The sequence below is a fragment of the Lemur catta genome, chromosome 7 (genome assembly GCF_020740605.2).
Source record: "Lemur catta isolate mLemCat1 chromosome 7, mLemCat1.pri, whole genome shotgun sequence".
Lineage (NCBI taxonomy): Eukaryota > Metazoa > Chordata > Mammalia > Primates > Lemuridae > Lemur > Lemur catta.
The window spans coordinates 34,532,943-34,547,536 of NC_059134.1; the positions used below are offsets into that span (position 1 = coordinate 34,532,943).

At 35.0% G+C, this 14,594-nt stretch overlaps 1 protein-coding gene across 1 annotated transcript in view; it reads right to left on the reverse strand.

The window, feature by feature from the left end:
* Window positions 1-10,535, reverse strand: part of DYNC2H1 (dynein cytoplasmic 2 heavy chain 1) — a 279,710-nt gene extending 269,175 nt beyond the window's left edge. The window contains exons 1-8 of the mRNA XM_045556812.1: window positions 10,190-10,535; window positions 6,280-6,450; window positions 5,741-5,876; window positions 4,869-4,987; window positions 3,742-3,886; window positions 2,765-2,997; window positions 228-362; window positions 8-121 (exon numbers count right to left, since the gene is read on the reverse strand). Of these exons, the coding sequence (XP_045412768.1) occupies window positions 8-121; window positions 228-362; window positions 2,765-2,997; window positions 3,742-3,886; window positions 4,869-4,987; window positions 5,741-5,876; window positions 6,280-6,450; window positions 10,190-10,384 (1,248 nt within the window). The 5' untranslated portion in view covers window positions 10,385-10,535. The remainder of the gene's footprint in view (window positions 1-7; window positions 122-227; window positions 363-2,764; window positions 2,998-3,741; window positions 3,887-4,868; window positions 4,988-5,740; window positions 5,877-6,279; window positions 6,451-10,189) is intronic.
* Between the last annotated feature and the right edge of the window lie 4,059 nt (window positions 10,536-14,594).

Below are 14,594 nucleotides of genomic sequence, written 5' to 3' on the forward strand. Positions count from 1 at the left end.
ATTTTACCTGCTGTGGACTGTCTTGAATTTCTGCAATATAATTTTTCAATCTTCCTGCTATTTTTTGTTCTGCAGGTGCAATAATTTTCTCATATTGAGACACTGCAGCTTTCCACAAAGGCTAAACACATTAACAATATTGTTAAGACTTTAGTATGTCAAAAACCTCTCTTTATAAAGAACAATATAAATAGGAAATTAAAAAGACAGAAACATATGTATTAGACCTCAGTATAGGGATTATACTGCACAGGATTCAGGCCAGTAAAAGGTTCAAATACTCGAGCCAGGCATATGATTTTCTCTTCACCAGTAGGTAAAAAATAGAGAAGCTTCTCATGAATTGTTCTAATAGCCAAGACCTAAAACATAAAATATTAAAACAACAAATGTATTTAAATAAAAAAAAGTTGCATACATAAGTCTAAAACTTACAGCTATTAGGGAAGAATTTCTTTAAACTAGGCTTAAAGAAAAATAAATGAAATGAACAATAAAACTGAAACTATAATCCTGAGAATTGCCACTCAACAAAGTGATGTACACTAACATTAATCAGTGTGCTCAAATCTAGTGAAAATACATAACATCTACATTATTTTTAAACTGTATTTAAAGCTCCCTGAAGTACATTCTTAGAGTCTGCCCTAAATATAGTAAAAACTTCTGATTTTCATTATTTAGCATTAAATTGCACTTATAATAATGAAATGGCATGTTAACGGCTCTATTTACAATTTACAAACAGCCGGAAAACAATTATTCTTGTATTTTGAACTGAAATTTTCTGCCAACAATCAAAGGGTAATCAAATAGGTTAAGTAGGAGTTGGAAATCTCAGTATAAACTCATGTTTTATTTTTCTGTTGCTAAAAAAAAAAATCTATTTAACAATTCTGCCTACTGAGAATACCTAAAAGTATTGCTAACTAAGTAACAATTAGCACTTCCCCCACCAGGTTGCTGCTAAATGCTATTTCCCACCACAAAGAAGCAATCTCCTTGGAAAAATCGCTAATTTCACGTATGGGACAGAAAATGTACAAGATGGGTTGGGCTGGGCTGGAACATTTTCGAGGGCCTAAGTTATCAAAGAAATACTATGATAATATCAAAAAGACACAGGAGCCAACTTGAAGGGGCACTCCAACCCAAAGATGAAACAATTTGAGTATAATAACTACAATGGACGGAAACATATAAAAATTCATGAGTTCATAATGACACTACCAGAAAATATTTCATGGTTACCTATGGAACTTACTATGACACTAACCTATTTTTCATAGTACGAAAAAGTAATAAATAAAAAGAAAAAAGCAATTGTCCATACTGCCATTCCTATGCAAACTGTATTTCAGAATAACTAAAAAGTTGATGAAGAAATTCTTCCAGATAGAAAAATTATCACTAATAAATGCAGAAAGAATGACAGAATTAGAAAATTATCATTTTGCAACCCTTCATGACCACCAATTGCTGATAAAATCGCTAAGAAAAAGTTGATGGAGAGCATTACAATGGATAGATGATGCTGATCATACCTGAACCCACATATCAAACTCGGCATCACTACATGCCTCCTGATGTAATGTATAAGAACTATCCACACTAAATATGAAGTATTCTTGTTAAAAGAAAAAAAAAGAAAGAACCTTAATTTAATCAAGCCTTTATAGCCAGCTAGTTGTTAATAGAAAAAATGGGAGAGACAGGAACATGCTAACAACACAAAGATATAAAAAGATAAATCCAAAATGTGGGAAATATTACATGGCATAAAAAACAGAAAGGGGAACCGTTTAAATTAAAAGAGACTCAGGAGACATATCAACCAAATGCAATGTGTAGACCTTGTTTGCAACCTGATTCAAGTAAACCAACTATAAAAAAATTTCTGAGAAAGTCAGGCTAAATAAACACTGGTTAAATAAAAAAATTAAGAAATTATTGTTATTTTGTTGGGTGTGATAATGGTCCTGCAGTTATGTATTAAGGGTGGAAAAGCATATGATATCTTAGCTTTAAAAATACTCCAACAACAAAAAAAAGGAGAGGCAGGGGAGACAAAGATGAGACAAAAACTGAATAATTAATGTCAATGACTATTGAAACTGAGTGGTGGATACATGGGCATTCATTATACTACTTTACCTTTGTGTATGTTTGAAATATTCCATAACAAAAAAGGTAAAAAAAAAAAAAAAAAAAAAGTAAAAAAGAACTACAGTTCCCCTAAGCAAGGTGGAAAAAGTTAGCTTTGCCATCTTTAAGTAATCTCATTTTGCCCGTCCCTTCCAGTTAAATATATGAATTCTACACTGAACTAATAACACATGTAAATTAAGCAACTGTTTCAAATATTTCCACCAACTATGCCCTAACAAGCTGTCCCTACTTAAGAACAATTTCAATAGCCAGGAGAATGTCTGAGAGCTTCCATACATGGACAAGTGAATTGATTTATCTTTTTTATAACAAAGAACAGAATATAAATTCACAACTAACAAGTTGACCAGTCACACACCAAAGGAAAAAAAAGGATGTGGAAATCAGCATATAGTTAGTACCCACTGTGCACCTGGCACTGTGCCAAGATGAGTGCCATAAATTATCTCCTGTGAACTTTAACTCTTATTCTCTCTCAAAACTATAAGTAACTTCTAACAGATGTATAGTGCTTGGTAAATATAAAATACATTCACAAAAAATTGAAGAGCTACTTTACACTTAAAGACAAAGATCCAGATAATCAAATTGATACCTCTTCAAGGCGTTTGCCAAGTTTGTCAAGTGTCTCTGGGAAATATTTTCCATTTTTCCATGGATGAGGAACATAGCGCTGCCACACCTGACCTGTTAGATGATTACACACTATCACCCATTGTTCACAAATTGAAATACCAGCTTTCAGATTTTCCTTCACAAGATGATAAGGATCTTCCCATAGGTTCAAAGTTCCCAACTTTTTCTGAACAAACCTTCCAAATGAACCACCTATTAAAACATAAAACAAAGATTTTAACAAAAGTGTCTTTTTATAGAATTATAAAATACATGCTTATGACAAAATTAAAATATACAAATTAACAAACTAAAGGATCTACAAAATATCACATGCACACCCTTAGACTAACATTCTCGTAACAAATATTTTTTTTAAACATATGAACACATTAGTATGCAATTTTGTATCTTTCAATATATCATGTACATCTTTCAAGTACAGAAATACATATGCAATTTCTTTAAGGCTGCAGAGCCAACTGTGAATGTAGCATTATGTAAACAATTCTTAATTGCTATTTGTTTCTACTCATATTACAAACAATGCTGGAATAAACATAACCTTATACATACAACTTTATGTACTTACCTGATATTTTCTTAGGTTAATAATGAGAAGGGTATTTTCTAGATCAAAAATTTTAATATTGATAGATAATCCAATATTTTAAATAATTTTTGGTCCATTTCAAAATAAAATCTAAATTAATATAGGCATAAATACTAAAAGTCTATGTAAATTTAGTTCTAGTGTCAACAAATTTGACACATGGCTTAAATTAGTCAATTATATACAAATATCTATTTAAATAATTTTACCTGATACGCTTTAAGAATTATTTTAAATAGAAATTATTACCTTAAGGAGCGTTTTAAGTAAGGACTTAAAGGATAAAAAGAAAACAAATTAAGACAGGCTTCCAAACTTCCAAAAGTTTATTTCTTTGCTAGTACCTATGATATCTAAGAGATGTAGCATTCGTGACTCAGGATAATGATCATATTCTGTTTGTCTCCACACATCATCTACAACATCCCGAGTAGTCTCCACCAAGTCAACAACTTCCAATAAGGATAGACTGTCCAAGTTATAAAACTCCTGAAACAAAAAGGCATTAATTTTTAAATATAATCATATTTGTACCTTGGTTAATACAGTCAAAATGATTCCAGGCTTTTTCAACTGCTACAACTCTAATATTTGCCATATTATTTTCTTTATCTTTTTCTAACAGATGATAATTACTTCTTTATGCAAATACCATACAAGTTCCTCCACAAACATAAATTTCATGAAAGCCAAAAGAAAAAACAAGAATTGTAAAAAGTCTATTCATTTATTTACGTACTTGGCCTCTCTTTTTATCTGAATTCATTTTTTTTTTAATTTACTCAATAGAAGTAGCCTCAATTCCACCTGGAGTAGTTCTCATGTCTTTATTAATTTATTTGTGTTGCATGTTATAATTAACAATGATAAAACTATAGTGAAGGTTTTATTATGCTGTATTTCATCACTGTTATCCAAAAAGCTTAAAACCATTTCGAACACTCATTAAAATATTATTGAAATACTAGTTGAAAAGAGTAGAAAATTACTATATACTCTTCAAATTAATAGACTTTTATAATCATACTTAAAATGGTCACTTAATCTCTATGTAGATACATCAAGGAATAATCAAATAAGCATAAAACTAAGACTTTTCATATTTCAGATTATTTCAAAATACTAATTTGAATAAAGTGAACATCCTTTCAAAAGAACATACTACAAAAGAACATGCATCAACTTCTGTTACTATATTAAGTTTTTGTTTTTCACTACATACCTGCAGAAAAGTAATTGTTTTTGAGAAAAATATTTAATATTTATTAGACATTAGACTTTAACTAACTTGGATTTCTTAATTGCATTCATATTAAATACATATATGTTACGTAAACTTTGCTACATATGAAAGATGTATTTTGTTCACAATCATCAAGTAGACTTTAAAACAGTGGAAAGTGTAGTGAAAACTGAATCCTAAAGTACTTTTATGAGAAGCCTGAAATGTAACTATATATGAATCACATACTCTTGCAATTGTTTCAAATAATTCTTTAAAATAGCTGGCTCTTTCTTTACTAATCTGTTTATTTCCACGATGAGCTTGTTCCATCCAAAACTGGAACTCATCACTTGGCGTAAGAATACCTATAAAAGTGAAGAGAAAAAAAAGGATACAGAATATCAGAGTTGCAAATAATTTGAGTCACCTGACACATAATGTTCCTAGCTAATGTCAAACAAGGTGACACTCTACCTTCTTGTTTCCTATCTTATACTATAAACAAATGTCCTTGTAATCTATTTAGTGCCACATTTTTCACACTTTTATGCTTTTTCTTCGTGATTTTGCTGTTAAAATGCCCGACAGCATAATGCTAAAATTGCTGTCTAGTGTTCCGAAGCAAAAGGTTGTGATGTGTCTTACAGAAAAAATACATGTGTTAGATAAGCTTCATTCAGGCATATTTATGGTGCTGTTGGCCATGAAGTCAATGTTAGAGAAACAACAATATATATTAAAGTGTCTTTAAACACAAATATACAAAAACCAAGGTTATATATTCATCAGTTAATGAAATGTTATGACCAGAGGCTCAAAAGAACCTAACCCTATATTTCCCCTAGAAGCAAAGGTTTAGAATTTACTAAGTCAGTGTTCACAGTGACTTTATAGAACATATAGAACTGCAAATAATGAGAATCAACTATATTTTCTATTTCTACAAATTGCATTGTTAAAGATTATATTTTCCTCTTCTCCAAATCTAATATAAATCTATCCATTTAAAAAAAAAAGCCTATGCTCAGAGAAGTTCCTGTGAGGAAGTATGTTCATTTACTAATGTACTAATGAAACAATCATTTTGTACTTCCTTTGATTAAGCTATGGTTATATACCTCGTGTGTCATCTTCTTTAAATTTCAATTTTGATAAGTTAGTGTCTGATCTTCGTAGAACTATACCCAAGCCAGCCTCTAGTTCACTCAAAAGGTTCTGAAGTTTGGGATCAAAGTTTCTGCTCCATTCCTGATCCTAAATGAAAACAGACAAGAGCAACCATTGATCAAAATCTTGCTAACCAAATTGGCTTCCGAAAACACTGTCTAAAGAACTAAGTCCAAATATCCCTGTTTAAGTTAAAGCTTGCCACTACCTCCATTTCATAAGAGGGATAAAAAGTCCTTTCAACAGTTAAAACTTTGTAAAGATCATTTACTATAGAAATGTAAGAGCTGATGTGAGTTACATTTTATACATTTCTCTAATTTCTCTTTGTCAACAGAGCTTACTTTAAAATTAAGAGTTAAAAAAATATATTTTAATTAAAAAACTATTGACTTTAACAGCAAATAATAACTATTTATGTTTGTGTGTATGAAAACATTTATCAGAATACCTAGGTTAAAAAAAATGACTTGACAGTTACTTTACTCACCTTTAACAACATCGGTGCAAATACCTGTCGTACTGCTTGGTAAAGGGAATTAATAGGTGACTCTAACATAGATGAAACAAGAATATTACTATGTAGATTCTCCTCAGTAATTACTTCAGGTCGCAGCTTGAAAAACACCAACACTTTATCTTTTGTGTCACCAAATTCAATCTAAAGTAATAAACAAATGATTTTTATTGTTATCTTTATAAATTTAATATTTGGAAGAAATGTTTCTCTAAAAGGTTGACTTGCTATAATTATAGCACTTGGAAAATATAGTTACTTTAAAAATAAATGTATTAAAATCAATCTATCTTTACTCCTTAAAAATACCTAGACTTAAAAATATATTCCCACTTTCATGTGATTATATCATAAGCTACTTGGGCAAGCGATCTATAAACATAAAACACTATATATTGTTGACATACATTGCTAAGTATTCTATCCCAGCCAGATTTTGTAATACTACAGATCAAAGCTATATACCCCAGGTACACAATGATGAGTAGTGTACTTCTCTACTACCCCAGAAAGTCTATAACAAAGATGGTTTTAATTATCCTCTCACCTTGAAAAAGTGCTGACAGGTATTTTTTAAAATGCATACACTCAAAACTACCTAAATGAACTAAAGTTGTCTGTGTCTTAAAATTATTTTTATCTTAACTAAAAATTTTTCCCTAAAGGGTTTGAGCATCAAACTTTTTTGTGAAATTGTCATATAACCAGATTAGTCAAAATTGGAACCAGACGAATTCAATTGGAATTCAATAAAGCAACCTTGTTTAAAATGTCAGTTCATAGTGATTCATTCATGAGCCAAAAAATATACTGCTCAAAAGAAGCCTTTGCATTATGTACGCATTTTCAGAGTTATTCTCATTTCTTTTTCCAGGAAGAAAAGTCCATGCATTAAAAAACAAGGTCACTGCTAGGTACAAAAAACACCTTACAGCTGAGTGCGTTTCATGCTACTTTTTTTTTAAATCCTAATCATTACATTTGTTGGTCACTGGAAAGGTACTGACATTTTATGTCGCTGCTCAAACTCTCGTAACTCTCATGACACATGAAAATTATATGAAATCCAAATATCAGTGTCCATAAATAAAGTTTTATTAAAACACAGGCATACTCATTCATTCACTTGGCTTATTACATAGTTCATTACATGGCTGTTTTCACGCAACAATGGCCAAGCTGTAGTTGCAACAAAGACCTTATGGCCTGCAAAGCCTAAAATATTATATGACCCATGACAGAAAAAGTTTGCAAAACCCTGCCCTAAAACATAAACTGGATCACAGGTCTCTCTTGCTTAAGATTACCAATGATTTCCTATTTGAACCTAAATTGTGTACAGGTGCTAAATGATCAACCTATGCCTAGTCTCCCATCTCATCTTCCACATGGTCCCTTCACTTGTTAAACTTCAGCAATCACCCTGGCTTTTTTTTTTCCTGCCCCTTGAAACCAAGCTGAAACCCAGCCCAGGGCATTGGTATTTAACAGTTTCTTTTGCTTAGAACACTATTCCCCCAAATCTTAAGTCTGCCTACAACACATCATTCAAATCTCACTTCAAAGGTCACTAATCCAGAGAGGTATTCTCTCCCACGCTATTTTAATGTAGTTTCCCACCCCACCCCCATCACTACTGTAAAATTATTTTTAGCTTTTTTTTGTTACCCCCGACACAGGGTCTTGCTCTGTTGCCTGAACTAGAATATAGTGGCATGATCATAGCTCACTGCAACCTCAAACTGCTGGGCTCAAGTGATCCTTCTGCCTTAGCCTCTTGAGAAGCTGAGACTACAGGCACAGGCCACTATGCCTGGCTAATATTTTACTTTTCAATATTTTTTGTAGAGACAAGATTTCACTATGTTGCTTAGGCTGGTCTCAAACTCCTGGCCTCAAGCGATTCTCCTGCCTCAGCCTCCCAAAGTGCTAGGATTAGTGAGCCATTGCACCCAGTCTATTTTTATCTTAACAGCACTTATCAATACCCAAATTATGTTACATTATATCATCTGTGCCATGTGTTTAGCCTATCTTTGTCCACTCCAATGTTACTCCTTTAAGACATGAACTTTGTGCTCATGGCTTTATCACCAGAACCTAGGACAGTACCAGATCCATAGTAGGTACTCAATAAATAGTTGTTGACTTATTATTAACTTATTAAATTATGCTGACTCTCAGACATCTAACGTACAACTTAAGGCATAACAAAATTTTTTCAAATATGACTAAAAACCTATAGTGTAGTGTAGGACCAAAAATAACAGGTGAATTGTTGGATTCTACTAGTAATATCTTTAACTTAAAACAGAAAATAAGTTGTAATTTTAACTTTCAGTACACAAGCCAAGATACATTTTCACAAACTAAACCCCTTCGGATGTTTCCCACTACATTCTTTCTGAACTTTCTGTTGCATTTACAACACTGTGTCATCCTAGGCCACTGGAGTGAGGCTCTGGAAGGCAGAAAGCAGGGGGCCCTATCCTGAATTACACCACCTATTAGAGAAAGAGTTAACACTTAGGATGTAACCTTTGTCCCTTACTTTCCTCAGCCATAAAATAGGAATAAAAATAGTTCCTGTCTTATATAGTATTGTTGTGGATATTAAATGCACTAATACATATAGAGTGCTTAGAACGGTGCCTGACAGAGTGTAAAGTAAAAATAAATGTTAGCTATAATTATTCATTCTTTTTATATCTTTGTAAACGCACCAAGTCTGGCAAAATGCCTTGCATATACTAAGTTGAAAATACATGTTTATTAAATAGAATTGAATTAAACCCAAGAATAAAGATTCATAGTGAAAGGGGTGAATGATTCAATCATCCTACAAAAGCATACTGAACGCTTTGCTGAGTGCCAAATACTCTGTGAGACCTAGGAATAAAGGTGAACCTAAGAGGAAGAGCTTGAAAATATGTCTATGATTTAACTTTCAGCCATTTACTGAACCCCCTTTAATGTGTCCAACAATTTTCTTTCGTGTTTTACTTTGAGGTGTATATATATGTATAATATGTGTGTGTATAATATATATGTATATATATTATATATATATATATATGTCCTGATTGCAAATACAATCATTTTTTAGGCAATCCTGCCAGTGGAGGGAGCAATGCAATGAAAAAATCAACACGTGTTGTACACCAAAAAAGAATTCAAACTTTATTTTGAAATACATCGTATCATTTCACAAAGATTTGAATTCCTAACTAATCTTTCCCTCGGTCAATATTAAAATCAGTGCATAACCCAAAAAAGAGGGTTTGGGAGGCTGAAGCAGTTTGATCGCTCGAAGCCAAGAGTTCTAGATTAGCCCAAGCAACATAGCAAGACCCTGTCTCTATTTAAAAAAAAAAAAAAAAAATTAGCCGGGTGTGCTGGCGCATGCCTGTAGTCCCAGGTACTTGGGAGGTTGAAGCAGGAGGATCACCTGAGCCCGGGAGTTTGAGGCTGCGGTGAGCTAGGCTGACGCCACGGCACTCTAACCTGGGCAACAGAATGAGATTCTGTCTCAAAAAAAAAAATTGCCTTAAAGAACTTCAAAAGGGAGAAAAGAAAAAAATTAAAATAACCAAATAAGGTAAATGTTTGCTATTTAGTTATAACCTATCTGTAGTCAAGAAAAGAAAAAAATAAATAAAAGAATGCAACTGTTTCTGTCCAGGTGTGTGGACAGGCAACCTCCTTCGTTCAGGTGGTATGCAAGCTTGGAAACTAACTACTTGGTTAACAGGGAGAAGTGGAGACGGCTGTGGGCTCCAGACCAGGCTCCGTTGAGTGACGCTGGAGAGTGACCCGACAGCCCTCTGGCTGGGCCTGGGCGCCTGAGGGGAGGTCAGGCAGGGGTGCAAGGAATCGAACGTACCGTGTTAGAAAAGGAGATTCCGGCGTCGGATCGCTGCACCCTGAGGAGCATCTGGTTGCCATCGTCCAAGAAGTTGTTGATTTCAAGACAGTTGTACAGCAGTGGCTGGTCCCAGGTTTCCGACATCAACCCGAAGTAATTCTGGGTAGTAGTGAAGATGAAAAGCTTCCGAACGTCCCCGGTCCCGCTCGCCATGATGGGGGTGGAGGGGACGGAGGTAGAGGAGGGGGGACGGGAAAGAAGGAAGGAAGAAGAAACCAGACCGGAGGGAAGAGAAGGGAAGAGCGGAGCTCTGCTCAAACCCGGAGCCCGCCCGCCGGAAGGCAGAGCTTCGCAGTTGCCAGGGGCAATCGCTATGGCGACGGAGCGCTTCGGCGGCGGCGCCAGCGGCGCGCAGGGAGCGCTGCCGTCTCGGGCACGCGCACGCAAAGCTCTCGGAGGCGATCGATCGACTCGGAGCTCCGTAGTTGCTCCCCGCGGTTATCGATTGCAAAGGGTTCTGGCAAGTTTGTGTTGGCTCCCAAGGCATGGCTTTTATTCTTCCTACTGATTTCTTGTACCGCCTAATCAGGAAATATGCGTCTAACCTGCTAGTGCAGTAGCGTGACCTGGAGTTAGGAGAGTTGGGTGCTAGGGCCCCCTCTCCACGTGCACTCGTTAGCAAACCACTCTGTCAGCTTCAAATTCCACATCTGTAAAATGGGGAAGTCCTGTCTCAATTAAGGTTGTACTGAGGCTGTTAAGAGATTGCTATTTTAAAATTCCTTTTTAGAGAGGCTGATAAAGAATAGGAGTTAAACACAATGTTAATTTACTTTCTCAATCTCCACTCCTTTCTGTCTGGTTCCTTTCCCATTATTTTGATTTTTTTAATCCTGTTATTAATTTCAGAAAAAATGGCCAATTTTTCATTAAAATCATTACCCAAACACAGCCATATTTTTAAATAGCCAAAATATACAAGATACTTGTTAGCTTAATTTATAACAAGTGCAACCAAATACCGAGGCAATAACAGAAATGAAAGCAGGCTTCATTGTTTTCTACTCTGTGTCAGCACTATAAACTGTTAAACTGCTGGTCATTTATCCCAACATTCGTCAAAGACTCTCTCAGTTCAATAATTCTCTTCTAAAAGTATTTACTACATGCTACTATATGTCAAGTACTGAACTAGGCCCTTGGGACACAGTCCTTGACTTCACAGAGCTTTTGCTGTAGTCCACGGGTGGGGAACCTGTGGGCTTAAGGTCACATGTGGCCTTCTAGGACCTTATGTGCAGCTTTTTTACTGAATCCAAATTTTACAGAACAAATCCTTTTATTAAAAGGGGTTCAGCAGAGAAAGATGAAGCTTTTCTTGCCTCCTTTGGTGCTTAAAAAAGAACAATCTTGAAATCAGAAGGCCACGGGCTAGTTGATTCATCTCAGCTCTGATTTCAGACATCATCCTGGGGTATATAAATGTGTACAGATTTTCTTATTTGCACTCAATAATCACAACTTTTTCCTAAAACTATATTCTTTTAGAATTAGTAGAAGGGTCCTTCGATCTGCTGAGCGACTTGATTAAGATTTGGGAGTGGGAACTAAAAAACTAAACTGCTCTATATTATAAAGGGAAATGAATTTAAATTTTCATAAAATATTCAAGAGGTGGGAGATGGGAGTTCAGCCACTGCCTGGGAAAAAAATCCAGACAGATATTGGCCCCTGGATGGGAAAAAATCCAAACAGGAACCCAAGGTGAGTGGGTAACTAAAGAGGATTTTGAAAGCAAAAATGACTACTGTGGATACAGAGAGTCTTGCTCTGCAATGGGCATTATGACTCTTCCCAAGGTCTTCAGGAAACTCTCTATTACCCACAAGTGCTTGGTCTGGGTGAGTTGTTTTGCTGGAAATGTGTGAAAAGGCCAAATTTGGCCAGGCGTGGTAGTTCATCCCTGTAATCCTAGTACTCTGGGAGGCCGAAGCAGGAGGCTCACTTGAGCTCCGGAGTTCAACACCAGCCTGAGCAAGAGTGAGACCCCCATCTCTACTAAAAACTGAGAAATTAGCCAGTGTGGTGATACAGACCTGTAGTCCCAGCTACTCCAGAGGCTGAGGCAGGAGGATCACTCAAACCCAGGAGTTTGAGGTTGCAGTGAGCTATGATGACACCACTGTACCCTAGCTGGGGTGACAGAGTTAGACTCTGTCTCAAAAAAAAAAAAAAAAAAAACAGAAGGCTGAATTTAACTTCCCTGGCAACATCGTGAATAAAAAGGCAATACATATAGGAACATGAGTCTAGAAAGCAGATGAGATCATGAGAACATCATCAATCCAGTAATTTTTAGAACTCTTGAGTGGGCTTTTGACTTACACAAGCTACAAAATTGAGTGTTTGAGTCAAGTGTAACCCAAGTCTCCTTTTGACATGCAAACCCCATGAGAATAGAGATTTTGTGTATCTTATTCACTGGTATTAATATATGTGCAGAATTAGGCATAAAGTGGAAAATAAGACAGATAAGGACACTATACTCATGAAGCTTACAATAAAGAAGAAAAAAGAATCTCAGAGGTTAGATAACTTACACAAGGACACAGAAATAGTGAGTTGTAGAACCAATTTTGTTTCTATAGGTTATTTACTTCAACATTTAATGAAATGAAATTAAAACTAGGAAATTTTTGAAATATTTATTCATCTACTTAAAAATAATAATCCCATTACTTGTTAACATAAATAACATTTTTTATTAAAATAATTGTATTTCTCAAAACAAAAACAAATTTGATGAGAAGAGTGGCATTGTTTTACATTTCTGCACATCTCTTTTATGTCTGGCCTAGGAGAAGACAGCTGGATCCCCTGTTTTCCTCTGCATTCCATCTATTGCAATAGCTTGTTTTGGTTGCAGTATATGGAGAAAATCTGGGCTTATACAGATATGTAATTAGAAAATGAAGAAGAATTTTAATAGCCTCTCAGAAACTTGTGAATATTTTTTGATACTAAACTAAAACTCCACAAGTGATAGTTTCTTAAAGGGTAGTTGAAATTTGGAATCTGGAACCAGATCAATGAATATTTCATACTCAGTTACATTAAAATCCATTGGTTATCGTGCACTTTGAATGGATATTTTATCCTCACATAACTTTGTAACATCATGCATTGGTCATTTAGAAAATATTGGTGCACTAAGCGATAAAGATCTTCCAAACAAGGATGTATTTCATTATACAATTTCAAAAAAGTCACATTTATTAATATGCCACTGATCTCATAAGAAAATGTCTTTATGCTTATCAAACTTATAATAGAGAATTTAAGTTTTCCAAAATTCAAATTTTTTGCATAAAACCTTGAATTTTATCATTGGCAACAAATAACCTCAGTTATTTTCCTTAAAGAAAACATTTTTTTGAGAAAAATGTCTGCCAAATACTCAAGTCTGAATAATCAGAATTTGTCATTCTTTCAAGTAAACATGATCTTCCATGAAAAAAGCAGCTAGTTTAGATCACAAGTCAAACTATCACGAGTTCTTTTCCTTGAGGCAACTGTTACATTTCAATACAGAAGTAAAGTGCTTTATGGTATTCCATTTCCTCATTCAAAATATTGAAATTGCTTGTACTTAAAGTTTGACTTTTAATAAAATGAATAAATTTTATTCCTTCATCAAGGGCATTCTTAAGTGACTCTGGAATCTTTTCTAGTGAGTGCATGGAGATGAAAAATAGATGATTACTAAAATAATTTGGTGCCCCAGTCTTGATTTGTGTCAAAGTGCCAGCAATTTTAGCCAGTTTTCCACTGCTGTGTAGCAAACTACTTCAACATCCATTTATTAGCTAACAGTCCTATAGGTCAGGGAGGTGGGTCATGCATGGCTGGGTTCTCTGCTAAGGTTCTCATGGGCCTAAATCAAAATGTCAGCCAGGCTGCGTTCTCACCTGGATCTGAGGGTCCTCTTGTGGTTGTGGCAGAATTAAGTCCCTTGCAGTTTTAAGACTGAGGTCCCCACTTCCTTGCTGGATGTCAGCTGGAGCCACTCTCAGCAACTAGAGGTCACCCATATTCTTTGCCTCTATCTTTAAAGGCAACATTGGAGAACTTTCTCAAACATCAAATCACCCTTGTGTTTCAAAAGGATAATCTCCTTTTTTATTAACTCAAAATCAACTAATTAATAAACTAAATATGGGAATGATATCCCATCATATTCACAGGTTTTTCCACACTTAGGGGGTTATTCGAAGTGTGCACACCAGGAAGCAGGGGCCTTGGGGCTCTCTTAGACTTCTGCCTACCATAGCCACCATTGCTTCTGCACCATCAATGCAAATGTCAAGCACAATGAAAGAGGCACGTAATGGCTCACTATCATTGTGAAAATAGTTCTGACCTT